The 27,922-nt window shown below is 38.7% G+C and overlaps 1 protein-coding gene across 1 annotated transcript; it reads right to left on the bottom strand.

The window, feature by feature from the left end:
* Positions 1-27,169, bottom strand: LOC113430512 (tyrosine 3-monooxygenase-like). Its single transcript, XM_087969110.1, has 12 exons — positions 27,035-27,169; positions 25,729-25,903; positions 24,927-25,015; positions 23,476-23,543; positions 22,555-22,605; positions 20,676-20,821; positions 18,310-18,445; positions 14,047-14,116; positions 9,107-9,163; positions 8,041-8,136; positions 2,488-2,621; positions 1-1,541 (listed from the first exon to the last, which is right to left on the bottom strand). Exons 1-12 carry the CDS (start codon positions 27,167-27,169, stop codon positions 1,382-1,384), a joined length of 1,317 nt encoding a protein of 438 aa, XP_087825236.1. The 3' UTR covers positions 1-1,381.
* Between the last annotated feature and the right edge of the window lie 753 nt (positions 27,170-27,922).

Genomic DNA, 27,922 nt, shown 5'->3' with positions numbered 1-27,922 from the left:
CATATGCTTACAATAAAAAATAATAACCCTGCAGTGTGACTAGACAAACTGACAAGACAAATCATCCTGGTTTAGAGATCAACTGACTAGACAACTAATCTCAACAAAAGAATGGATAACTAGGTAGGTACAATGAATTTGGTCAGCAGCTAGGAGAAAAGATAATCAGAGCTACTTTAATTTTCCACTATTGAATTAATGGAGTATAATAACTGAGGCATTTTGTAATAGCAGCAAGGATTATATTCACACAATATTGGAGAAGAAACACCACAAGATGAAGAGATAATTAAGAAGATACTAAATAGACTGACATTGAAATGGATAGACTGACATTGAAAATTAAGCAGAAAGAAGACACAGAATACTATCAATCATGAAATCTATTTTACCAGTGGTTGGAAAAAAGGGGTGGAGATTAAGAATATAATCAAAATTGTTAAGCAAATTAAAACACAATGCTTATTAAACACTAAGAAATGTGATTAATTAAAATCAATAAAATTTGAAAATAATAATAATAACTGAGCCAGGTATAGATGAATCAGATAAATTCATGAAGGAGATATTCGCCAATCACTATTTGGTGATGAATTATCAAGTTCAGAAAGTCTTTTTTGTAGTGGCATCTAACGATGGAACACCTTCCCTGAAAGACTCATGGGGGCCTTCTTTATGTTTGTTGCATGAGGAATTCTCCTCCATCCCACCGAGAATGTGGGAGATGGTGCAAATTTTACTAAACATGATTATTTAAACTTTTGTTCTTACTGTGGCATTTTATATAAAATATTCATGTTTACAATGATATGTTTTTCTTGTGTTGTCAGGACTCTTCTATTTTAAAGTTTTATCACCCTAAACCCATCCAGAGAATTTTATTACTAAGCAGGATGCAAAGAATGATGATATTGATAATAATACAGATTAAAAAGGAAGAAAATATAAATCCTAAGAAGGTATTTCTTCTCAGTTCCTGAAGAACATTGATTTGTAGACATTACAGACATTTAACAACCAGTGATTGAGGGCCTTTGATCTGGTCAGGTAGGGCTATATCAAAAAACCAAAACAATAAAGAAAAATAAATTACAAGGAGTAAATTTGTTTTCCAACAAAATGTAATGCAAGAATGAAACTTGTTTTCTAACAAAATGTCATACAAGAATTAAGCAAATTGCCATTGAACATTTCCCCCCAAAATGTCTGATTTGCAATTCCCAAGGCTTCTTGTTCCTATTGTTTGGCAAAACCTTTCATTTAAATGGACTGCTTGCCTACTCATTTTTTCTCCAGTGTTGAAGACAATTTACTTAAATGAGGAAAGATCTTCACTATTCTAATGATTGTCTTATACCTACCATAAATTAGGGCCATTATTTTACAAAAGCTTTTCCAAAACATGGCAGAGAGTTGTCAGTTCATATTTCAAGTGACTGGCAATTTCTGATACTTTCTGCGGTGAATCAAGAGCTTCCATGGTGCAGGTAATGGGATTGTAGTGAAGAGGAAAAGTCTTCTTGATTGTAAGAGCATATTTCCTATAGAGCAAGAAACAAAGGATGTATCTCTGGTCTGAAGAAGGAAAAATAGTTTTTTCCAATTGCATGACAACATAATATACCATTACCTCTAACACTAAACTAATATTGGCTTTAACAATTACCATGCATCTATTCCTTGTGAGTTTGGTTTCTTTGAAGATGAGTGCTATCCAATATATGAGTGGAACTTCATATTTCTTCCCCTACCTCTGATCCACATACACATATATCATTAGGGTTTTTAATAACAACCTTCAAATATTTTTTAAAAAATGGGAAGGCCCTAGTATAACCTTTATTCCTAAGAAAACATCTGGGATCCCTTTCTTGGAAAATAAAATAGATGAATAGCTGCACCTCAGTACGTCTAATTGCCCAGAAAAGAAACATGTAAATATAGATAGTCCAGAATATTCTAAGGAAGTGTGTGGCTAGAACAATTGTCATAAGTGCTTTGTAACTGATTATGCCCACCTCTGGATGGTTCTCACCAGCAAATAATTTATAATTGTATCCTCAGTATGTTTACATACTCCAAAGGTACTAATGCCAACTACCTTTAAAGACCGGAAATCCCTGCTACATGTTAATGAAAGAAGTTCTAAACCAAGATTACACAGTTTTTTAAAGTTGAAAGCTCCATTCAGCTTGAAAGTGACATTGAGTTCATGCCCCCCCCCCAATGGATAGAGTTACTTTGTTTCAAATAAAGTTTAATTTTAATTAACATTTCATCAAATTGCCCAATGTGGTTAACATTCATTCCCATATATCTAATAGTTTTCCTTCCCCCATATTGAAAATCATAACTCAGCATCCGCTTCACCAGAACTTTGCAGAATACATTTGATCATGGGCATCTGGAGATTGCAAGTTTTGCACTCTTGATATAAATCCAGATCAGCCTAATCTGGTGATATGAAGCTACCATCTTTATACTTACTGTAGCTGAGACTTTGCATCTTCAAAACAGTCTGCTACAAAGTAAATGGGCTGAAAGGTCTGGTCATGATAAGGTTGGACCACCATCACATCTGGATCAAAGGGTTTATATTCTGGTTTTTCTGATAAAGCATACTTTTAGTGAAGAACAACAGAAGAATTCATTTTAGATTGAAGTCAACTGAATTGTTTTCTGTGCAAACCAACATTTAATTCAGCTTTTTCAGACTTATTTGATTTGCACATTTCTAATGTCCAGTTTTGTACATTTTTAAAGACAGATGAGATGGAGCAAAGTTAAGCAAAATGTATTTCATATCAAAATTGTAAAGTGTTTGATTTTAATTTTTAAACTCTATGTGGAACTATTTAAACTGTGAATTGGAAATCCCGTTTTCTTTTTTGTTTGTTTCTCTGGGTTGTTGTTTTTTTGTCCATTCTAGTTAGTTTTGACTCCTGGTGACTGGCTGGATGAGTCCCTACAGTTTTCTTGGCAAGATTTCACTGGTTTGCTATTGCTGCTTTCCAAGAACTGAGACAGAGTGACTGGCCCAAGGTCACCTAGCTGCCTGCCTGCTTAAAGAGAGACTAGAACTCACAGTCTTTGGGATTCTAGCCTGATGCCTTAACAACTACACCAAACTGCCTCTGTTACACTAACCATCATGATAAAGAATCAAACAATATCTATTCCCAACCAGCTATTCAACTAATCAATCCATAAAACAAATACATTTTTTAGTCATGCATGCAAAAATGATGTGGTTGCTTTAATTAATAATAGAGGTGCTATGCTCATGCTCAGTATTTTCAAACAAATATATTTCCAGCCAAGTATATTGGCCAGACTATTTGGTACCTGGACTACTGTTGTTACTGTATTCTTTTTTAAAATAATAAGTTGATAAGTTGATAAGTACAAAGATAAAAGACTAATGCAAACTAAGAAAAAATATAGAAAGCAAAGTAAAGAAAAAGAGGAGTGCCAGAGATTTTAAAAATAAAATTAAAGAAAACAAGAAAAAGAGCTAAAAGATTACTTCCACTCTCTCCAGTCATCTCTCCAGGTGTTAAAACATAACACCTTCTCTAATATTTTTTTTAAAATTCTTCTTCCCATATTTCATTTCCAAACCAAATTGTTAATCATTTGATACTAATCAACAAAAATTTAGTAAAAGCTACTAGAATTAGTAAAACACACATACACACAAACACATTGACTTTAATCAAATAAATCCACTATATAGTCTAACTGATCACTTTCTTTAAGTAATAAAGCAAAATAAATCTCTCCCACTTATAAACAAACCTTTATAGTTTCATTATTCAGTCTTAGTAAAAAAGAAAAGAAAAAGAAAACCCATTTATAACTATCAGAAACTGGTATATATTATTTGGTCTTGGTCAAATAAGTATACTTTATAATCCCTCTGTTTACTTTTAAAAAGTTTGATTTTTAATCCCAAATGTTCCACAGATTGATTTCTTATCATTTTTTTCTTTGTCTCCTTTCAGGAATAGTTTCAGTAGTTCAGTACATCCTTTTTGTAAAGCCAAATAAAAAAGCTTTCCAAATAATTGTTTTGAGTTATTATTCATATGTTTTCTTTACTTATTAAAATATCAGCTGGATATTTGTTTGTTTGTTTGTTTGTATATTTATTTGTTTGTAAATCCATTCTGTCATCTTTTTCCTTGTCATATTCTGACATTTTAAAATCCATTTTCAGACCCACAGTGTTTTTTTCCATGTCACTTTTGTAATCTTGCATTTTTTAAAAAAAAGTCCAAATCCACATTCAAATCAGTCTCATACTTTGTTAGGAAACAGTGTTCCCTAACAGCCTTAATTTCTTCTCTAGTCAAATAGCATTGCTCCATTGGAACTTTTTTCCTTTAATTATACTTACTTTTTTTTCAAATTCCCTCTAGTCAATCTTCAAAATCCCCTCTTATCATCTGTTTATTTTCCAGTCAGCAAACCTTTCTTACAAGAGTATTTCTTAAAGTTAATTTTAAAGTCTTCATATATTCTTTTATTAAAACTTTAGCACACCACAGAAAACAAAGTTTCAATTCTAGCTCATTAACTTATCAACATCCATATTCTAGCCTCTCCCTCCCACCTCCCTCTGGCTGTTTTCCAGAAAGGAAATCTTTCTTTTTAATTCTTAAACTTACATAGAACTTCTTTCATCCGGAGTAGAAGGAGATTCTCCCAGTGTAATAAAACATCATTTGGAATATTCTTAACTTCTAGTAAATTAATAATGAGCAACTTCCTAGATTAGTTAAGAGAGGAAGTGGATGAATCCAATATCTCTTTGAAGATGCTTAGCCACGGTTTGGGCAAGATGTTTTTTTCCCTGGCTCCCAGAACTATCAAATTTGCTGGAGATGGCTATATTATTATCTCTTCGTATGGCGCAAATGTGTGGGTGATTGATTATTGCTCTCTCCTTGATCCAGAGAGGAGTTCCAAGAACCTGATCAATTCACCAGTTCCTCTATTCAACACTGTTGTTGACTCCACAAAAGTGGAGCTGTCTTCAGTCTGTCATTACAACCATGGTAGTCCTTGCTACTGTATTTCTTAATTGCCAATGGGGGGGGGGGGGAGAAGAATCTTCAAAGCAGCTTTTACCCAGCTTTGGCACTCTCCAAGTATATGGGTTCTCAGTTCCCAGGAGTCCCAGGCACAGTGACTATGACTGAGATTTGATTTTGGCAGCTGACATCTATGAATCTGGATGGTGTCCAGGTTATGAACATCGACTCCAGAGATACATCCTTGCCTGAGTCCTCATATTATGACTCTTATTGGAAGTGTCAGGAAAAGAAAGAAAGAAAGAAAAAGAAAGAAAGAAAGAAAGAAAGAAAGAAAGAAAGAAAGAAAGAAAGAAAGAAAGAAAGAAAGAAAGAAAGAAAGAAAGAAAAGACAAAAGAGGATGTTTTTCCAGAAATGGTGATGGCATTCTAATATGACTCAACAAAGCCCTCATTTATTATGTTGTGTCAAAGCTGTTGGTTTCTAATTTGACCCCTGTCTAATCTTTCCATGCTCAAAAGTTATTCAGAATCAGATCTAGTTGTAGCTGGATGGATGCTAAGGAATTCCAAAGGAGTAAATTAAACTGGGAAGCTAAAATACACACACACACACACACACACACACACACACACACACACACACACACAAGCCTTTGGTCATGTACAGCAATCATGAGGAGCTAAGCTAGCCCAAGGACATATTTATCTTTTGAAACTTCTAATATCTCCCAAAGTCAGAAATAGGAAATTTAGGGGGGGAAAGCAACCTTAATTCTCTTCCAAATGTTGAATTTTAGCTCAATTATTTCATTTGCAATCGCATGATATTGAGTTGATTCTCCCTGTGAATATTTCTTAAATTTCAACCAGATCCATTTGTAATAATATACAGAGACATAATGCTCAAGGCGTACGAATACATGCTGAAAAGTTTTTATAATCTCAGACCCAGCTTTTCTTTCTGGCTCTTTCATTCTGGCAGTGGGAAGATATGCTTAAAAAGTGCTTGATGACCCGACATAACCTTTCACAACGAAGGGAGGTTTGTTTTTCAGCAAATGAAGCATGCAGAGGAAAAATGCCTGCCAGCTGTGAACTATGGGCCATTTCATTTTACTGTACATGGGCTCAACTCCAGCCTGGGTGTTAACATAAAATTCATTGTATATAATGCAGAACAGCTGAACACACAGTAAAAAATATAGTGCAAAACTGAGTGTATTGGTCAGTTTTCTAAAGTTCAAGAGACATCGCATTCCCTGTCATGGTAAGTTATGGGTTCAGATAGAGTATGTTTAAATGTCACCTCCCATTTGAAGGACAAAATGACTTTCTAGGCCAAATGGTACTTGAAAATGAACTATGAAATTTGCCTTCTTTTAAAAACACTGGCTAGCCATTGCTTTATAAACAGATAGTATATTTAACAACAGTGTTACAACTGGAATCATTTTGGATAACTTCAGCTAGGGCAGCCAAGTGAAATCTTCCACCCAAAGTGGTGCCTTAAAGTTACCCTGGACTACATCTTCTGTAATTCTCAGCCAGTTTAGTTAGATGGTGGATACTGGCATAGCATCCAGCAGTGGCCAGCAGTATATGGATTACAGGCACTTTATGTCTCTATAAAAATACATTGAATTTAAAACAGGTCCAATAAAAACAATAGGATTTAAAATAGGCATGATTTACTGTAAATCTCATTGATTCAATCGAATTACTGTAAATTTTACTAATTCGGGGGAAATTTTGCATCAGTATGCCTGCATGCTAAGCAGTGGTGGTATTCAAATTTTTTTACTACTGGTTCTGTGGGTGTGGCTTGGTGGGTGTGGTGTGGCTTGGTGGGTGTGGCTTGGTGGGCATGGCAGGGGAAGGTTACTGCAAAATCCCATTCCCTCCCCATCCCACTAACTTGCTTTCCAGCTCCATTCTCCTGTCCAGGGAAACAAAAGAAGATCCAACCAATCAGCTGGGACTCGGGAGGCAGAGAATAGATGGGGATGAGGCCAGTCAGAGGTGATATTTGCCAGTTCTCCGAACTACTCAAAATTTCCACTGCCGGTTCTCCAGAACCTGTCAGAACTGGCTGAATACCACCTCTAATGCTAAGTCACCTAAAAACAGTTAAATCAAAACTAACTTAATTTAAGGGCATCCATGGGTTGGGATAGAGGGACATAAAAAAAATCAAGATAACAATTGAGGTCCTACTCCTTTCTCTAGGTGTTGCATATTTTTATGCATATTGTATCTGAAAAGGGGTGTCATATAAAAACACTCCACTGGACACTTCAGGTTCCATTTATTTTAATGGATCTATTCTACTTATCACCAGGTTTAAATCCAAGCCACACATTTTAAATACCAGTAGTCTTTGGCTTATGACTACAATTGAGCCCCAAATTTTCCATTGCCAAGCAAGATATTTTTTAAGTGAATTATGCTGCATTTTATAACCTTTCTTACCACCGTTGTTAATAAATCACCGCATTTGTTAGGCTAATAACACGATATTTAAATGAGTCTGGCTTCCTCTTTGACTTTGCTTATCCAAAGGTTGCCAAAGGGAATCACATGACCACAGGACAATGCAACCATCATAAATACAGGCCAGTTGCCAAACATCCAAATGTTGGTCACGTGACCACAAGGATGCTACAATAATCATAAGTATGAATACCAGTCATAAGTCAATTTTTTTTGCTGTTGTAACTTTGAATAGTCAACTAAACAAATGAGTGTAAGTCAAGGGTTACTACACAATGACCAATCTGAGTTTTCATTACAGTTGGTTGATGAGAAATATCTTGTTCATCATTAAGATCCTGTGAAGAGTTTTATTTCATTTTAAAATAAATCTTATAAACATTTGCCTCTGAGTTAACCTCCAGTGTTCCCTGATGGTAATGCCCATCTGTGGCAAAATATTGCAGACTCCTAAGCTGTTGGTGTTTCTAGGGAAGACCTATATCAGACAAAAACACTTTTTAAAACTTACTATTAGTTCTCCATAGGAAGAGAGGAGCCCTGCTCCATAGGCTTTGATAGATTCATTTTGTCTGCAGAGGCCAAACTCAACTGTAAACCAATAGAACTAAGAAGAAGAGAAGGAAAAAAAACAGATTATGAGAACTCATCTGAAGTAAAAACAAAAAACATTCCCAATTCTTAATCCAGCATTTGCTACCACTCATCCTTGGATTAATGAAGTTATTTGTTCATCTCCCTTGATACTTCTTTGTTGGGATGAGAGAGTATAGTGTTGGCAACCTTTCAGTTTTCTCACTGTATCTCTGATTGATACAATATTTGATGCATTCTGGGAAAACAACAACAGCACAATAGCCACGAGCTGAATTGGGGCCACCAAAGTTCAGTACTGTAAAGAAGAACGGGGAAATACAAAGATGTCCCAATGAGAATTGCACCTATCCAACCACTTTTTCCAACTTTGCACTTTCCTGGTGTGTTAGAAAGCAGTGGCCAATATACTGAAGGACAGTAGATTGGAAAAAGCCATGCTATTGGTACTTGAATCCTGGATGGCTGGATATGGGGGAGGGATCCTATACTGGAAGAACATAATACATGATGATAGAATCAATAGAATCTCTCTCTCTCTCTCTCCTCCCTCCCTCCCTCCCTCTCTCTCTCTGTCTCTCTCCCTCCCTCCCCCTCTCCATGTATGTAAGAACAGCACAATATGATTTTCTTGCAGTAAATAAGCAGTATGTCCTGGCTCTTTGGAAACCATAGAATATTTACGTGATATGTTCCATTCATGTATGTTATTGAATACCTGTGGCTCTTTGGCATTGTATTTCTGCTGTGAAATGTGTGTAGGAGATGACCAGGCTGAGCCTAAGAGTGGGGACAAATGCATTATAAGTTATGAGTCCCTGCGCACCTGCAAGAGATCCAGCCCTCCTTGAATGCCTTTATTATCATTCCCTTTAACCATTAGTTGGCCAGATTCATGTAGAATGCTTAAGCTTACAATAGCTCATTTGAACTGCATGCATCTTCTTATTTCCCCGGTGCCTGACAATCTGATTTGTACTCACTGTTGATAATTTCTCAATATCCTCATCAGATGCTCCAAGAGAGGCCAGCCCAATATTCTAAATCAAGCACATTGATTTTTATTACAATTACAAGCCATGTTTCCATTCCATTCCATAAGAGTTATATTATTTTTCAGTAGTATCTTCAGTATGTCACAACCTCTGCCCCTCTATGTGCTGTGTAGACAATCTTCCATTGCACAATTGCATATACACAAGGAACAGGGCTTACACTGCTACGCAGTGTATATGTGTGTATGTATGTGTATGTGTATGTATGTATGTATGCATGTGTGTGTGTGTATATATATGTGTGTGTGTGTGTGTGTGTCTGTGTGTATTTATTTAAATTTTTATGTCACCTCCTCTGCAAAGTGACTCTCGTTGGCTTACAAATAATAAAAGAAGTAAAAAAAACAATTGAATCATGAAGTATTAATGTTATTTAATTATTAAATACATAATTATTAATTTTAAAAATTAATTAATTAAACTGTGGCATTAATTACTAATGTTATAATTAAAATATTAAAGAATTGATTTATCATTCTGTGTCCTGTGTCCTAAGTGCCATTGATGCTGTCCCTGATCCAGTTTCCTGGCTTGTTGTTATCTCAGGGAACCTGGGCTAGGTCCAGCATCCATATGAGATTACCTGCAGTGGTATTCAGCAGGTTCTGACCAGTTCTGGAGAATCAGTAAGTGGCAATTTTGAGTAAATACCACCTCTGACTGGAGATTTTACAGTATCCGTCCCCTGCCACTCCCACCAAGCCACGCCCACAGAACCAATAGTAAAAAAAATTGAATCCCACCACTGACCTGCATGCAAGAGTTACAGAATCCTGAAACCTGCTTACACATATTGTCTCATATCTCATAATCAAGGAATGGCTATATGTGTGACGATCTTGAGGTCACAGACCCAGCACACAGTGCAGCATTGATTAAGTTATGAAAAATCAGGGGTGCCTGTGTGATGGGCTTGTGCCCCCCGAGTATGTGGAAGTGATGCTATGTATGTTGAAATTGTGCTTTGCAAGCAGGACAGCTGCTTAACTGGCACAATGTGGTGGGCTAAGATCGTGGGGAAAGTGGAACTTCTGTTGGTTACATCTACAAAAATAGTTATGTTGTGGCCCTTAGGCTGAAGGAGCTAGCAACTGCCCCTGTTGCTATGGCAGAGTGGCAGATTTCAGAAAGTCATGTCTCCTTGTGATTAGAACCCGAGGCTGTGTAATGGGAGGTTGTCAATCAAGTCTCAAGCCATCCCCTTGACTGCTTATCAGATTGACTCTCATTGCAATGTGATTAATGTAAGTGCTTTATGTTTGCTATGTTTTAAATTCAATAAACCTCTGAATTCTGAAGTGAGATTTTTACAGTGTGCTGTCTGTTTAATTTCGATTTTAAGTGCACCTATGCTCAGGGACGCGGTGGCTAAGTGGCTAAAACGCTGAACTTGTCTATCATAAAGGTCAGCAGTTCAGTGGTTCAAATCCCTAGTGCCGCATAATGGAGTGAACTCCCATTACGTGTCCCAGCTTCTGCCAACCTAGCAGTTCAAAAGCATGTAAAAATGCAAGTAGAAAAATAGGGACCACTTTGGTGGGAAGGTAACAGCATTCTGTGAACCCTCGGTGTTTAGTCATGCTTGCCCCATGACCACAGAGACGTCTTCAGCTGGCTCTTCGGCTTTGTAATGGAGATGAGCACCACCCCCTAGAGCCGGAAACTACTAGCATATATGTGTGAGGGGAACCTTCACCTTTACCTGTGCTCAGGTCTTGGTTTTTCCCCTGACGATCCCTATTCCTCCCCTTTAGGACCTAGCAGCACAACACACTAGTCAAGGAGAAAGAATTAAGCAATATGCCGTAAAAAGTCCCCTTGCCTGTAACTTAATAAGGAGAAACAAATTAGAAATCTATCAGACTATGTAGACCATTGTCATGTAAACTAATCCCAAGTAAATGGTCAGTTCAGAACCTGTCTCCATTTAATCCAGCATATTTTTTCGGACAGCAGTCACTGAAGTTAAGCGCAGGAAGCCAAAAGATCTCTCACAACCTTGTCCTTCATCAACTGATCAGAGATACTGTATAGTTCCCTAAAGCATTGAGGTCTAATAGCAATTGTTGGACACATTCTCCATGAATTTGCTTATGGGAATACAGAGTTTTCTTTTTCCAGGAATATTTACACTCTAAGCAAGATTGTCATCTTTAAGATAAACAACTTGCATGGTTTGTTCTGCTTGCAACTTCCCTTAGGTCAATTTATTATTTAATGATTGTTAATAATACAATATAGAGCCAGTACTTCATCTTTGGATTTTTGTTTAGCCAAGAAAAAGAATGTATGGAAGTGGAGCATATACTTTCTAATGTGAGATAATCCACCCCATGTGATTTGAACATCTGGCAACACCAGTGCAGAGCTATAAATCAGATTGTTTATCCTAAAGCAATTTAACCCAGCATTGCTCAGTCCAACCCAGGCAACAGCTGCTTGCTGAAAATGACAATGGCCTGTGCAACATTTGAAAAAAAGGTATAACAGGAGACAGTTTGACATCGTCATTTGCTGCTGCTACTGTTGTTCTCCAGAAAGTTATGGAGCAATCAGCTGGTCCAAAGAGCAATGCCACAAGGCAGCATGGGCGTATTTCAATATTTCCATGTAATTCCACTCTGCAAGCTGCACTGGTTATGATGCAAGTGTTGGTAGTCATCTATAAAGTCTGTCATGACATGGAGTCAGGTTATTTGAGGGATTACCTATACCCCATCTTCATCCATTAATATCAAGCAGAGTTGGTGCACTTCAGATCCTTCAAGTAAGCTATGCCAACTATCAAGATCTAGGAAGTGGCCTTCATTGCCATGGCACCTGTCCTTTGAATTGACATTCCCCCTCAGAAATCCATGTGACTTCCACCATAATATTCCACAAGTGCTTTTTCATAGCCACATTTTTGAAGACCACCAGAATATCATTATGGTGGAATGTGGACGGTGGAATGTCTTCTCAGTTGTCCAAGTCATGGTTGCCCCAAAGGTGCTCTTCAAAAGGCAACTGGACGTTCCAGTTTTTCTTTGAAGACATATCGCTTTTCATCCAAGAAACTTCTTAATGGAGCAGAGCTGAAGAAACTTCTTGGGATGAGAAGCGAAATGTCTTCAAAGAAAAACCGGAAAGTTCAGTTGCCTCTTGAAAAGCACCTTTGGGACAACCATGACCTGGATGACTGAGAATCTCCATAGGAATTCCACCATAATGATATTTGGGTGATCTTCAAAAATGTGGCTATTGTCCCAGGCCTTGAGATAGAGCAGTTGTGGATTTTTTTTAAAAAAAATTAGGATATGTAAACTTTTTCTATCAGCTGAGATTTATTTTCCTCCTTTTCTTTCTCCTCTTCCTCCTCCTGCTCCTCATTGTTCATGTTGCTATTGTTCTCATCATTATTTTCCATTACTTGATGGAAATACTTTTAATTGATATTTTACTACGTATTTTTAATTTTCTACATCATCCTACTTTAAAATCTTGATTATATTTTGCTTTTATGCTTTATCAATTTCTCTAGAAATATATTTAAAAAATAAATACAAATGTATAATCAGTCTAGATAAACTCAGCCTTTTGTTTACACTGAAGAACTACACTGGCCCCTTCTGGTTTCATGAGGAATGTTCAGAATGCATATAGCTGCCTAGCAAAATTTACCTTTCTTTGTTTGTTTGTTTGTTTGTTTGTTTGTTTATTTATTTTGTCAAGCATGCATTTAATAATATATATAAGTATAAACATGATTATTAATATATGAAATTGATACGAATAAAAGGGAACATTAAGACAGGGATGGTAGGCATGTTGGTGCGCTTAGGCATGCCCCTTACAGACCTCTTAGGAATGAGGTGAGGTCAACAGTAGACAATCTGAGGTTAAAGTGTTTGGGGTTAGTGGAAGAAACCAAAGAGTTAGGTAGGGTAATCCAACATTGACCACTCTGTTGCTGAAGTCGTATTTCCTGCAATTGAGTTTTGTGTGGTTTACCCTGAGTTTGTATCTATTGTGTGCTCGTGTATTGTTGAGGTTGAAGTTGAAGTAGTTATTGATGGGTAGGACATTGTAATGGATAATTTTATGTACTACATTTAGGTTAGACCTAAGGCAGTGTAGTTCTAAGTTATCTAGTCTGGAGGCATAGGGTATTCTGTTGTGAGTAGAAGAGTGGAGGACTCTTCTTGTGAAATTTATTTCTTCTTCTCTATTAAATTTCTTCTCTATTAAAATTTCCAAGCATTCCTCCAATTCCTGCTGTGCTTTGCAAAACCTTGCTCTAAGAATTAATTCTGTGTTGAGTAGGTAGCATTAGACAGAAAGTTTGATTGTCTCCTGTCTAGCCTAAATTGCCAAATACGGAGTCAGACGCAACACTATCTAATACTAGGTCAACCTTCTTTGTCTAACTCAATATTAACTATACTCTCTGGCAGCGTTGAACAAAAGAAAGATTTTTGCACATGTTAATAAGAATTCCAGAGGAGGAAATAATTTTTGTAGAAGATGTAAATGGAGTGCTAGATCCAAGCTTAGATAAACCATCCCAAAGGGAAAAAAGGAAGACAGCTTCCAAGTATATGTATGTATATATATTGGCTTTGACTGATGCTTGCAAAGTTGGTAACTTTCCACTCTGATATTCACACAGCATGCTAAAGTTAATTCTTTTAACTTTGATCGTGATTGTTATTTGTTTTCATTTGTTTGCTGTGTTGTGCTGTGTTAGTTAATGGTTCAGAGAATTATGCGAACTCAAAACGTGGGTTAATGATTTAATTACTCAAGCACATTCCATGAACACAATCAATATGTGAACCATCATCATGCCAGGGGCATTCCTTCCATCAGAATAAGAAGAACAAAATTACCTGTGAAAACTGAGCGAAGTCCTTATCAGCTAACATGGGAACATGGCCCAGCAGTTCGTGACAACAATCCCTGCCAAAATAAACAGGTTAAAAATTGCCATAATGGTAACCCTGGCTTTAGGGACTTTAGTGAAAATTCTTCATTAAACATCGAACCACAGAAATCCTAAAATCCAGGGGTCCCCAACCACCGGTCCGTGGACCGGTACCGGTCCGTGGAACAAGTCCTACCAGGCCGCTGGCTTGCTGGGCGCCGCCATCTTTTTTTGATGAAAAAGTGCTTCCGGTGAGCTTTTCCGGTAGAAAGCTCACCGGAAGCACTTTTTCATCAAAAAGATGGCGGCGCCCAGCTAATGCCGGTACCGGGCCGCGCCATAAAAAAGGTTGGGGATACCGGGCCGCGGCGTAAAAAAGGTTGGGGATCACTATAGTATAATCTATATATGTATCAACCTGCTGCTGTTTCAGCTGTCTCTTCTGCTATATTGAAAAATCTTGCCATAGCCGATTCCCCAGGTGGCAAGTGGATTTCAAAAGCTATGCAGGAGTCAATTTCCCACCTATTTCGCATGTTTACCGAAGGACTACACTGAGCAGACACAGTCCAAATTCAAACCAAATGGAGCATCCATAGATCAGTTCCCAAGATGGCCCAAAACTATTGCAGCCTATATGTGGTATATCCAGTCATCTATTAGTTGAGGAAGTGGTCAGAAATGTTCAGGGACAGGTATCCAAATACAAAGATGAAAACTTTTAATTTGGAAAGGACTCCAAATGATCCTACAGCCAGCTACGCTGAAATGGATAAAGTGGCCAGCCAGATGAAGGTGCAGATCCATTATGAGATATTTTAAAATATATCTTATTCTCTAACATAAGATTTAGATGAATGAATCAGCCAGTGTTTTGGGGCTTAACAGCCAGTGAGAGTTCTGGATGGAGTCTTTTGTCACAATAATGCCTTCACTGGTTGCACATCCCCAAAGAAGCAACTGATCAATTCAGCTCACCCCAGTGCTTGGATATATGACATGCTTCATATGTACATACACAGCTACAGTCTCAACTAGCTAGTTGAGGAGTCCTAGTGGACAACCATTTAAATATGAGCCAGCAGTGTGCAGCAACTGCCAAAAAAGCCAACACAATTCTAGGCTGCATAAACAGAAGGATAGACTCAAGATCATGTGAAGTGTTAATAGCACTCTATAATGCCTTGGTAACTCCACACTTGGAATATAGTATCCAGTTTTGGTCTCCATGATGTAAAAATATGTGGAAACTCTAGAAAGTGTGCAGAGAAGAGCAACAAAGATGATTAGAGGACTGGAGGCTAAAACATATGAAAATGGTTGCTGGATCTGGGTATGTCTAGTTTGATGAAAAGAAGGACTAGGGGTGACATGATAGCAGTGTTCCAATATCTCAGGGGCTGCCACAAAGAAGAGGGAGTCTAGCTATTCTCCAAAGCATCTGAGGGCAGGACAAGAAGCGATGGGTGGAAATTAATGAAGGAGAGAATCAATCTAGAACTAAGGAGAAATTTCATGACAGACCAATTAATCAGTGGAACAACTTGCCTCCAGAATGCTCCAACACTGGAAGTTTTTAAAAAGATGGATAACCATTTGTCCGAAGTGATATAGGATTTCCTGCCTAAGCAGGGGGTTGGACTAGAAGACCTCCAAGATCCCTTCCAACTCTGTTTATTCTATTCTATTCTATTCTATTCTATTCTATTCTATTCTATTCTATTCTATTCTATTCCACTGCACTCCACTGCACTCCACTGCACTCCATTCCATTCCATTCCATTCCATTCTTCTATTCCATTCCATTCCATTCTTCTATTCCATTCCATTCCATTCTTCTATTCCATTCCACTCCACTCCACTCCACTCCACTCCACTCCACTCCACTCCATTCCATTCCATTCCATTCCATTCCATTCCATTCTATTCTATTCTATTCTATTCTATTCTATTCTATTCTATTTGACATAATACACTGGCAGCAATGAGGAAGAGGAGGTGGTAATCATGGAACCACGGTTGCAGAGTTTCTTTTTTTTTAAAAAAAACGGGTCAGAAGCACAAACATGGAAAAATACACTAATTCCCACAATATAAGAGTAGATGGTGAAAGGTGATGGAATTAGCAGAGGTGGCAAAAATGATTGTTTTAATCGTTCCATGCTCCTAGGAGTATAACCATGCTGGCTGCATGAAAGTGGAAACTACTTCAGACACCTATGTAAGGGGAAATAATGGGGACCCCCTTCTAGCACAATAAAATTTGGTGGGCCTGAGATGGGTTCAAAATTGACATAAATTTCCTGATGCAAATATAAAAGAAAATTTATAAATCAGCATGCGCATCTGATGAAATGATAGCTCACATGAACACCATAGTTATACCAAAATGAAAGGGGCCAATGGAAAAGGCCTTTCTTATCTACAGAAAGGCGGTCAGGCTCAGATGCTTGTGGTTACACTGATTTTCAGATGCTTGTGGTTACACTAACATCTCACAACAAGTCATGCATATTGCAAACCAGTCACTTTGTCCATCTCTGGCTGTTTTCCTGTGGGAGGACAGGACCGAAACAGAGATGAACAGTGCCCCCTAGAGTTAGACATGACTGGAAAAGGGGAAACTTTTACCTTTACCTTTTATCTAGTTTTGTTTCTACTTAGAAACTACTTCTGGATTTTTGCTTGAAACTGGGAAGAAAAACCCAGAACTTTGATTTTAGATTTTGATATTAGAATGAATTATGAAATTGGTTTGAAATGTGGTGAGATGTAAAGCAAAAAGTTGAGGTTGTAATTATTACTTTCTTTTTGTATTTTATTGCGCTGAAAAAAGTTGGAAGTCGCCACTGATTTTTTTTTCTTTCTTTCTTTGCACCCCATCTCTCTTTCTCTCAGCTCTCTAAATGTTGTTTCTTTTTGTATTTTTATCTTATTGTGAAACTAAATAAAATCTATTGAAATGTTAAAAAGAAAGGCAGTAGCAATGGGGTAGCAGCCAATAAAAAATATTTCCTGATATTTAGAACAATTAATCAGCAGAACAACTTGCTTCCAAAAGTTGTGAATGCGCCAACACTGGAAGTTTTAAAAAAGAGATTGGACAACATTTGCCTGAAATGCTATAGGGTTTCCTGCCTGAGCAGGGGGTTGGACTAGAAGACCTTCAAGGTCCCTTCCAATTATTCTATTCTATTCTATTCCATTCCATTCCATTCTAAAAAAGACCTTGGAGGTTCAATAATTGCTCAGGACCTCCCAAACCAAAATGCCAATGCATATTAATGCACCATGACAATGTTAATTGATCTTAGTTCCCAGGAGTAGAGAACACTGTAGTGCTGATAAAGATGTTAAATTGTTGTTTTAAATACCATTCATTACTAAACAGAAGATGTAAACATACATTTCATGTGAAATTCAGAATGAGAAGGGTTTTTTATACAAGTCCATGCCTTCCTAAGGTTACATTTAGGAAGAGTTTTTTTAGACTAGGATTACACTACAAATTATCCTTTTCCATCTTCTCTTTGGCAGCTGCCCAGACGACCATCTGAGGCTGTAAAAAATACTGATTTCTTTTCCACTTTGAAAAACTAGAAAACAAACTACAAAGCAAAGAAGGAAGAATACCTGTCCCTTCCCATATTGGCCTCCTATTAGAAAATGCAGCTGGAAGAAAGGAGGGAGAAAGAGAAGTAGAATGCATGAAGGGTGGGACTATACATGAACAGTCCCATGTGTAGTTTAAATTTCAGAGAAGTTTATACAAGCTGTTTTTTTTTTTAAAGGATAGAAATTGGCAGTGCACATGCTAGTATTGGATTCTGATGTCAAAAGTTGAAAAGAAGCAGAATGTAATAAAATATGGCTGAAAACAAAACTGGTGGATAAAAGAAATGGGTCTCTGGCCAGAAAAGAGTGTTGGGTGTGAACACATCATAAATGATTGAGGCTGACAGTGAAAACTGTCTGAGGGCCAAGTGAGCAAGAATCTTAAATGCTTCCTACCATTTTTTTCCCAAGATACTTTTTAAGAATTACAACCCTTGTGCCCCAATTCTGGAAAAACTGAAGTGCTGGTTTTGCCTTCTTCAGAGTGGTCACCCAACCTTTTGGGACCATGGGTGGCAATGGCATGAGGAGCAGGTTTAGCAGTCCGAATAAAATGCAGCCTTCAGAGACACACTTAGAAAACCATGACATTTATCAGCTCACTTCTACTTACGGTTCTGGGGAATGCATGGGGGATGACCAGTGCCTTATATACTGGGTACTCTGAAAGACACGAAATGCCAGGGCAGCAAGGAAATCCCGAGGAGACAGTAGCCCTGCAGCTGGTCTCAAGCTAAAGCCCGATTTTTCTATAAGAGAAATTTACACTGCAGTTCATCTCGTGGTGAAAATATTCTTCTATCTTAGGAATGATGCAATTTACCAATCTCTGCTGTTATGTTATTATTCCATTTTCACATGCATTGTCCTGCCATGAAAATGTCTCTCTTTCACAGATGCATTTCATATGAATAAATTCTTCCCTTTTGTTTTCTATTCTTCTGCAGGGTTGTTAATTTCCCATCTAATCATGGAAACTTGGATAAATGATTCTGGAACCTTCTCAAGGTATTTGCCCTTCAACATGCAAAATTGTAAGAAAAATAAACAAGTTCACAGTGACATCCCCAAAGGAAGGGAGCAGGAAGATCTGAAAACCAACTCCATTATTAAAAGAAAGGTGATTCCTGCTCAGAAATGCCAAGGATTAAGCATGAGCTGTTCCCACATTCTTGGAACCAGAAGCCCTGCCCCACAGCTGGAAGCTATCCTTGAGAACATTTATCCTTTGCTCTGCTCTTATCTGTTGAGGAATCAGTTGTTGTCTCTTTTAGATAAAAAAAAAACAACCCACAGATCTTTCTGGGCTACTTGAATGGATTGGTATCTTTGTCCTCTTCCATCATCTCATCAAAGATCAGGAACTCAAGGCAACTCCCTGTGAAGTAGGTTGGCCTAAGAAAGAATCACTGATCCAAACATACAAAGCGGATCTCCTTATTGCCAGTTCTCAGCCATTAAACATAATGCTCTCTAAATGGGAACCATTAGACTATGAGCTAAAAGAGAGAGGGGAAACCAGGCCAGGCCTGTCAAACTGGTAGATAGTGGGCTAGATGTGTCATGTATAGGCTACACCCACCCCGGCTCTGCAAAGACAAAAAACATCATGCTACATCACGTGACAAGATCGAGTTTGACACCCATGCATTCGACAATAAGCTCAAAGTCAACAAATGTCATCAACTGTGTTCTTGGGATGTTGCCATGAAACAAGAAGCTGCTCAGTATAATTGATTTCATCAGGTTTGTGCCTCTGGTGGAGCCTGTGATTCCATAAATGTTGCAATCATCGTCTCCTTCAGGTGTTTCCTTTGAGGTCAATGAAAAGAATCCTGCTGAATCCACGAAGATCGGTTTAAGGAGGAAGAATGACAAATGGTGCATTTCAATATTTAAATCAAGCACCTTTTGCAGCACATGGATGGGAGCTAATAAGGACAGAAGCAGCACCCAATTGAGACATGCAGAGAGTATTTATGAGGTGTTCTTCCTGCTAAAGCTTAAGAGCTTAAGTTACGTCATTCAGGGGTGGACTTCAAAAATTTTAGCAAAGGGTTCTTGGCCCAGTTGCTGGGTGGGAGTGGCCATAGTGGGCGTGGCCTAGTTGGCCTCCTGCATCATGGTGGGGGGGCATTTTTGTCCTTCCCAGGCTCTGGAGGCTTTCCTCAAGCCTCTGGAGGGGCAAAAATGGCCTCCGCGGGCTCCGGAGGCTCTCTGGAAGCTGGAAATGGGCCTATTCCCAGCTTCCCCAAACTTCTCAGAGGCCCATTTTTCGCCCTCCATGAGCTCCGTGTGTGCCCTGTACTTACCTGCATCCAAAACAGGCTGCGTGGGGACTCCTGGGAGAGGAGGGGAGGAGTGGGTGGGGCCAGCCAGGAGTGGGATTTGGGGGTTCTCTGAACTGCACAGAATCTTAGCTAGGGCCTCTCCCAAACCCCTGCGAACCCCCAGCAGCCCAGCCCTGACATCACTTCTGACAACTTCAAAGATGGTAGAAATGCCCCATCTGACACAGCTTGCAGGCTTCATTCTATCCAGTGCCCATTCAGCCCCAAAATAGATGAAATAAATCTTTTCCTGAATGCCTTAAAATTTTGCCTACATTCTTATAATTGTTTGATGTATGTCCTTCAAATAGTGTACGGATTTTTCCTTGTTCTATCATCCATAAACCAAATGAAAACCACTGGTCAATACTATGCTTGAAATTGTATCCAATATAACTTTTTTAAAAATTAACACCAGTCTGAAGGTTTCCAAAGGTAATTCTGGAGTTCTGCTGCTTATTGGCCTTTGGCAAATTTCAAAAACTGGATGTCTTCCCAGAATCACGAGCTTCTTCAACTGCATAAACCTTCAGAGTAAAAAGCTAATTATTGTGCTTAGAAAGGAGTACTATTGAGCCATGCCACATTGCTTGGCCTGGAGGCTCCTTGAAGTGTGTTTCTACACCAGTAGCCGTACAATTGCTCTAACCTTTTAGAAAAGCAGAGACATCCTGCAGTTGTGGGATACAGTCGGCTTGGTATCCACAGTATTTTTCTAGTTGACGAAAGGCTTCCAGGTACTGCTTACAGGCATGGGTGGGGTAGAGAGCATTTAGCTTCTGGTAAATTTCTTTCCTGAAAATAACAATTGTTAACTAGCAAAAAAACTTCACTTAAAAGAAACATAAATCAGAGTCGTGCTATCTAAGGTGTTCAAAGGTCTTGTGGCAGCACTCCAAACAAGCAGCATCCATATAGGAGTTGTTGGGAAAGGCAAGATGGTGGTCACAGTAGTATAAACAAAGTCTGTATTTTGTGTCCACCAAATCTATAAATGTACTACCCCGATCACCATTTCCTTGTTTTGACCATTCCTTCCTCATGGATGCTTCTGCTCCAAAGATTCTTACTGTGATGCTTTATGTGGGGACCTTGATGCTCTCTGAGCTTGCCTATTTTCTTGAAGACATTTCACTACCCAAATTACGCAGCAGCATCAGTGCTAGTAAGGAGTGGGGTGTGCTCTCCATTTATATTCTAGTGTCTTGCCCTGTCATTGTTGGTGGAGGTGTAATGTTTCATATGATAGAATAGGAAATTATTAAATGTAAGAATGGAAAGGAATAATAGCAAATATATTTTATTCTAATTACCTGCAAATGAAATGAAATGATTTTAAGTTGGTGTGTGAAGAATTTAGTCTAAATCAAACACTGACACTGACATCCTATAAACATCCTATAAACTCCACTGAAGATTTACCTAGCCTGGTAACAAAATGTTCGGAAATCAACCCATAAGCTCAGAGAATGAACCTCCAGCCTCATCTTACACCCGAGCTACATATATTCTCCACTATCAAAAACCAGTTGCATATCTCCAGTTTGAAATGGAATATTATACTGGCACTTTGTAGACCATAGCCTTTCCTACTTTGCTGCTGTCTAGCTACATTGTACTGTGACTTTTATCATCCCCAGTAAGGAAGGGTATTTTAAGTTGTATTCTAGTACATTGGAAACGTAGCCATCTGGAGCAGGGGTCTCCAGCCTTGGCAACTTTAAGACTTGTGGACTTCAACTCTGGGAGTTGAAGTCCACAAGACTTAAAGTTGTCAAGACTGGAGGCCCCTGATCTGGAGAATATGGCCATGTGAACAGCTGAACATTTAAAATAAAATAAATATAGACAAGTCAGCTCGTTTCCTTAAGTAATATGACTATTCTTCTTTTATAAGGACAGATGGGCAAAGACATGTATTTTTTTTACTTTTAAGATACTGTAGTATACAAAAGTTCCATAGATCACTATTTATCAAAACTGCAATACAAGCATAGCAAAATGAGATTAAAGTTCTATTACAGGTAGTCCTCAACTTACAACTAGAACAATTTACAACCAGAACATTTAGCAACTGCCTTGCTTAACAGTGGATATTCTGATCCCAGAATATCCATTGTTAAGCAAGGCAGTTGTTAAATGACTCACACCTGATTTTATGACTTTTTGTCACAGTTATTAAGCAAATCCAGCTTCCCCCATTGACTTCACTTGTCAGAAGTCAGTTGGGAAAGTTGCAAATGGTAATCAATGACTTCAGGATGATGTAACAATCATAAATAAATGCTGGTTGCCAAGCACCTGAATTTTGATCATATGTCTGTGGGGATGCTCTGATGGTTATAAATGCAAAGACCAGTTGCCGGTCACCTTTTTTCAGGGTCACTAAATAATCAGTTATAAGCTGAGGACTACCTTCTACATGAAGTACCTCTACATGAACATGAAAATTGCAAGATGGGGAAGACAGTGGCAATGTCCATTCCCCATCTGCAGCAATCCCTGTTAGGTTCAAGTCACACACTCACCAAGTAGCAGTCTCTTCAGCTGTGTACTCAACTCTTGGCAAAGGGTCACCCCTGGAAAGGCAAAGAGAATCAAAAGAGCCTTGGTGGCACAATGGTTACTTCTGCTGCCTGCCGGCTGCCTGCAATTTGGCAGTTCAAATCTCAGCAGGCTCAAGGTTGACTCAGCCTTCCATCCTTCTGAGGTGGGTAAAATGAGGACCCAAATAATTGGGGGCAACTATGCTGACTCTGTAAACTGCTTAGAGAGGGCTGTAAAGCACTGTAAATCGGTAAATAAGTCTAAGTGCTATTGCTAGTCCTAAATATATTCCATTTTTGAGATTTCCATATTTTGTTTATGTGATCCATTTTGTCAAGCTTCACACAGCCAGGCAAAATTAAGAAAACAGATTTCAGTAGGCTATCTTTAATGCTAAGCTGGAAGCTAGAAATTATGCTAGGGTTTTCCTAGCCTTATTTATACTGTAGGAGCTAATTAAGGCAAAGTCTTTGGATATGTTCAAATGCTTTTCCCCAGATTTTTCTGCACTTGGGCTGAGGTGTCATTTGTGAGATAAGCTGTCATCTGATTCTCCCACTGCTCCTCCCCACTGTTTTTAATGTGTTTTCTTGCATTCCTCTCTTGGTCTTCCCACAAAACCTCTCACAAATACTAGTTCTTGAGGTTTTTCTTAAGGTATTTTGTCAAGGGAGGCTGAACAAACAGGAAGTCACAGATCTTTAATGAAGCAACCCAGTGCTCAAATTATAAGGCAGAACTGCACAAATGTTGGCTTGAGGGCCACACCAGGCTTTGGGTAACATATCAGGGCTGCACTCTGAAAATGAGTGGAGCCATATCCTTAAACATTTGTAAGGATGAAAGTATTCAGATTACATAAAGCTTACCCTTTTGTTCAATTATTAATTTGATGCACTTACTGTCTATAGTTAACTGCCAGGTCAGCAATAAAAGCCCTCCTTTTCCTATATTCCGGATCAGCATAACCCTAGAAGAAGAAGAAAAATGCCGCTTGCCAAAGTCTAAATGATTCCATTCCAAAGCTCTGCTCTTGTATTTAATCGTGACAATGGGAAGAGAATTTTAGAAAATCTGTAACTTAAGTGAACAAGAGATTTCAGAGCTTTTATGGTGCCCTTAAAAAGTCGAGAAACGGAGGCACGATAAGTGATTTACTGACTTGTTTTGTGTGGATGGGTTTGCCCTGCCTTTCAACTTTATGCTGAAGGCAGCATATGAAACCAAACTGACATAAAATTAGGAGTTTGTAGTGGTCCTTGGCTATAAAAGGGGATGAAAGAACTAAGTACCAGTACCGGAGAATATTTCTAGCTGAAGGTTGAAATGAGGGGTCCTTGGTGCTCTCTGAGCTTGGTTGTTTTCTTGCAGATTTTTCATTCCCCAAACTATGTAACATCATCAGTCACTAGCACTAGTGACTAGGACTGATTATGCTACCTAATTTGGGTACATCTGCAAGAAACATCTGCAAGAAAACAACCAAGATCAGAGGCACCAAAGGCTCCTCAAAGAGACAAGTGACAATTGACATGTAGAGAAAACCCTACCTTAATTTTGACCTATTTGGTCCATCTAGAATTCCCATAAAACTTTTTCATTTTTTGTTCATTAGCTACAACCAAAACCCAATTTGTCAATGTTTGGGACTAAAAGAGTCTTCTCCAGTTCTTATTTTTCTTTCAGTGGAATATGCTTAGATCAGAGGTGGTATTCAGCAGGTTCTGACCTGTTCTGGAACACTGGTAGCAGAAATTTTGAGTAGTTTGGAGAACCGGCAAATACCACCTCTGACTGGCCCCACCTCATCTATTCTCTGCCTCCTGAGTCCCAGCTGATTGGCTGGGTCTTCTTTTGTTGCTCTGCACAGGAGAATGGAGCTGGAAAGCAGATTAGTGGGGTGGGGAGGGAATGGGTTTTTTGCAGTAACCTTCCCCCAGGAGTGGGGAGGGAATGGAGATTTGACAGTATCCTTCCCCTGTCACACCCATCAAAGCCACACCCACAGAACCAGTAGTAAAAAAAAATTGAATCCTACCACTGGCGTAGATCTACTTGGATTTGAGCGAGTACATGTTTTTTCAGTTTCATCTCTCTTCCACATAAGCCCCATCACAATAATTTCTCCTTCATTAAAAAAATACCTTAGTTTTTACAGAAACATCACCATATATTATGAACAGTGGTTGCAAGAAAAGTAATTATGTCAGGAAAAATAAAAAGAGCAACTATCTTCAACTGGATGGTTAAATATTGCACCAAGAAGCCTCTGTTTTATTATTGGTACAAGATTTGATATGGATGTGGGTAACTCCAAGCCTCAATAATTTGGAAAGATAGAAACTTAACTTACCGGGTGGTCAAAATTCAGATCAGGGTCAAACTTGGTGATCAGATGATGGCAGTAGTCGAGATCTCTTATTTTCTTTGGGAACCATGGAACTGTTGACAATAATATCAACTGCACATTGTAAGAGTGTGACCTCTGTAGGTTCCACGAGAGTAGCAAGAGTAATTTACTTGTTCAGTGGTATCACATAGACAATTTTTCTTCAACATGATACCTTCAGATACGTTGACCCTACAAAGCCCCAAATCCAAACAGTCTAGAAATTCTGGTAGTTATAGTTTCAACATTTATGTAGATAGACTCAAGTCAGACAAAGAAGTTGATCAATGAGATCATTATTAAAATAATCTTGACTTTACCAGCTGAGGGATTGAGTAGGAGTTGGTGAATATAATAACAATATTCCTATGTAATCAATTGAAAGACCCTGCTTATCAACATGATGTTTTGCTATAATAATAAATAGAGTAGATAGATAGATATAATTCTTTATTGGTCAAGTGTGATTGGACACACAAGGAATTTGTCTTGGTGCATATGCTCTCAGTGTACATAAAAAGAAAACATACATTCATCAAGAGTCAAGAATATTAATAATAGTCATAGGGTACAATAAGCAATCTAATCTAAACCAATACAGAGAAATTATTGTACAGACAAAATATGACACTTGAATCACACATTATCTTTAAAATTCTGGCTAATGGCCTTTAAAATCTCAGCATGTTGGTTTAATTATAAATTCTTGGTGTACACTGAAGAGGTATATTAGGAAAAAAGAAGGTAAAAGCCTTTTGTGACATACCTTTTTCTTCTTTGAAAGCTTCCACGTCATCTGCCACTCTCTTCAAGGAATTCAAAAGACTGCTAACCTCAAAGTCCTGAACTTCACATCTTACAAAAAATTCAAGGTTGCCATCAGCATTCTTTGATATTCTAGCTGGTCTGCTTTCAAAATGATGTATTTTAGCTTCAAACATCTATAAAAGCCCAACATAGGAAGATGTATTTTTACCAGTTTAGCTTGTTAAAGAAAATGAAATGTTTCTTCTTCTAAGAATATTTCCCTTTAATGCTCAAAACATAGGCACCGATCAAACACTTCCCAAAATATTAAATCACTCCCCTAATAAACAGTTCATAAGATTTCTTATTTATTTTCACACAGAGTAGAAGATACAACTGCAAAACTCTCCAATAGATCTGAAGTATGCTTTGAATTCCCAAAGATGCTTCTGAGTGTGAAAAATGTGGATCAAACCTTAAGGCAGCTATATCTTTTGCCTGTAGATGTACAATAGCTTAGAAAAAAGTCAGTTACTCCTGAGAAATAGAATTATCATTTTTGTTCTCTACTTCACCTTTAAGTTGAAGAGTGCAACTAAAGGAGTGTAACTTAGGGCAAAAGATAAAGATGGGTTTAAATCTGGCAGATACCTCACGAGAAAGAGTTCTGAGCACACAGAGATGCAGTAGGAAGTATGATGTTACAATTAAAACAACTAGCTTTAAATTCTAGATTTAAATTTCCATCCAGCTCCAAAGAAATATTGGACTAGTTAGTTTCTCTGTTAAATGACACAGAATTGTCATTAGGATAACACAACAAGGAAGGAAGAAATAGTATCTATGCTACCTTGAACTCCTTGGAAGAAACCCATGATGGGAATTTAATGTAATTAGTAGCACAAATAGTGCTGAATGAATGTGCATAAAACATCAAAAAAGCATGGTTGCAAAAAAATAAAAATAAATCCAGATATATGTGTGAAATATATTAACAGTTTCCCCTTGTCATTTGCTTCCTAAATGGGCTGTGTATCTATGGATATAATAATTCCACACAGGAAATCCAGCCTATCTTGAACTATGAAACTGAGATAGAGTGTGCAAGGAGCTGCTTTCGGTGTCAGCTTTCTAGCCTATTTCCTTCCAACCATCTTTTCCATTCATCAGACTCTGATGAATTCCATTCATCAGACCCTGAGGAGTTTCCTCCTTTCTTTTTCCTTTCAAATTGGGAAGCACCGAACCCCAAGCTTGAATGGCTTTTCAGAAGACACAAGGGGCGAACCTGTTGGTATATAAGACCGAACTTTTCACAGATGTACCTCGAAAACACGAACTGTCTTGGAGATGCTGCTTTTCTTCTTGTGGCTCAGGGCGAAGGTGAGGGTCAGCATAGCGCTCCGCTCTTCCCTTTTCCGAGCCAGATCCCGAGACCGCCGCGTCTCTGACGGCTCCATCTCTCTCGATTTTGCGAGCGATCCAAAACGCTCGTGGCCGGTAAGATCTCTCGCGAAGGAGACGGCGGTTTCCCCGACAGGCTGTATGTACCCAGCTGCCCAAAGGCGTTTCTAGGAGCGCGCCGGTGGAGTTGCGTACTTGCTGCGGCCCGGGGGAGAATTGGGACGGGATTCTCCAGTGTGCGGGGAGGTAGCTTCCAGTAAGGCTTCCTCCTTCCTTCGATTTAATGCCTTCCAATCGCGTCAAGGTGAGGCCGTCCGGGGGCGATGGGGGAGGAATCCAGCACACCCGGGAGGTACCAGGTTGGGGGAGTCTTCGGCACGTGATCGACCCCACTGTCTTAATCACCAAACGGATTCTGTTTCCGAGGGAAATAACACTCGCCCTCGAATTGGTTTGACAATGACTTTTGCGGTTCTTGCATATGGTGTAATGCTGGTTTCCCCCCGTCCCCGGCTATGTATCCATTTTGCCTATTTTTTGACTGACTGCTAGCTGCTTTGAGAACCATATATCTTCAGAGACGTCTAGAAACGGCTCCCTTTCCCCCAAAAAATAGGCTAGGGAGAAATTTCGATAGCAGCCCTCGGACGCTTAGGCTCAAAACATTTAAATAGCTTTACTCTGATTGCGTGAATATCACTACTTTCCATCCCCTCCTGCTCCGGTACAAGAAGGATGTTGTTGGCTGTCAACTAAATTGACTTGCTACAGTGAATAAGAAGCCCATTCAGTCGCATTCGCACCGCACT

The sequence above is a fragment of the Notechis scutatus genome, chromosome 6, assembly GCF_049901735.1.
Source record: "Notechis scutatus isolate UNSWTSFEM ecotype Mainland chromosome 6, rNotScu1.2, whole genome shotgun sequence".
In the NCBI taxonomy this organism is placed as follows: Eukaryota; Metazoa; Chordata; class Lepidosauria; order Squamata; family Elapidae; genus Notechis; species Notechis scutatus.
This window is presented reverse-complemented; position numbering and strand designations above follow the sequence as displayed.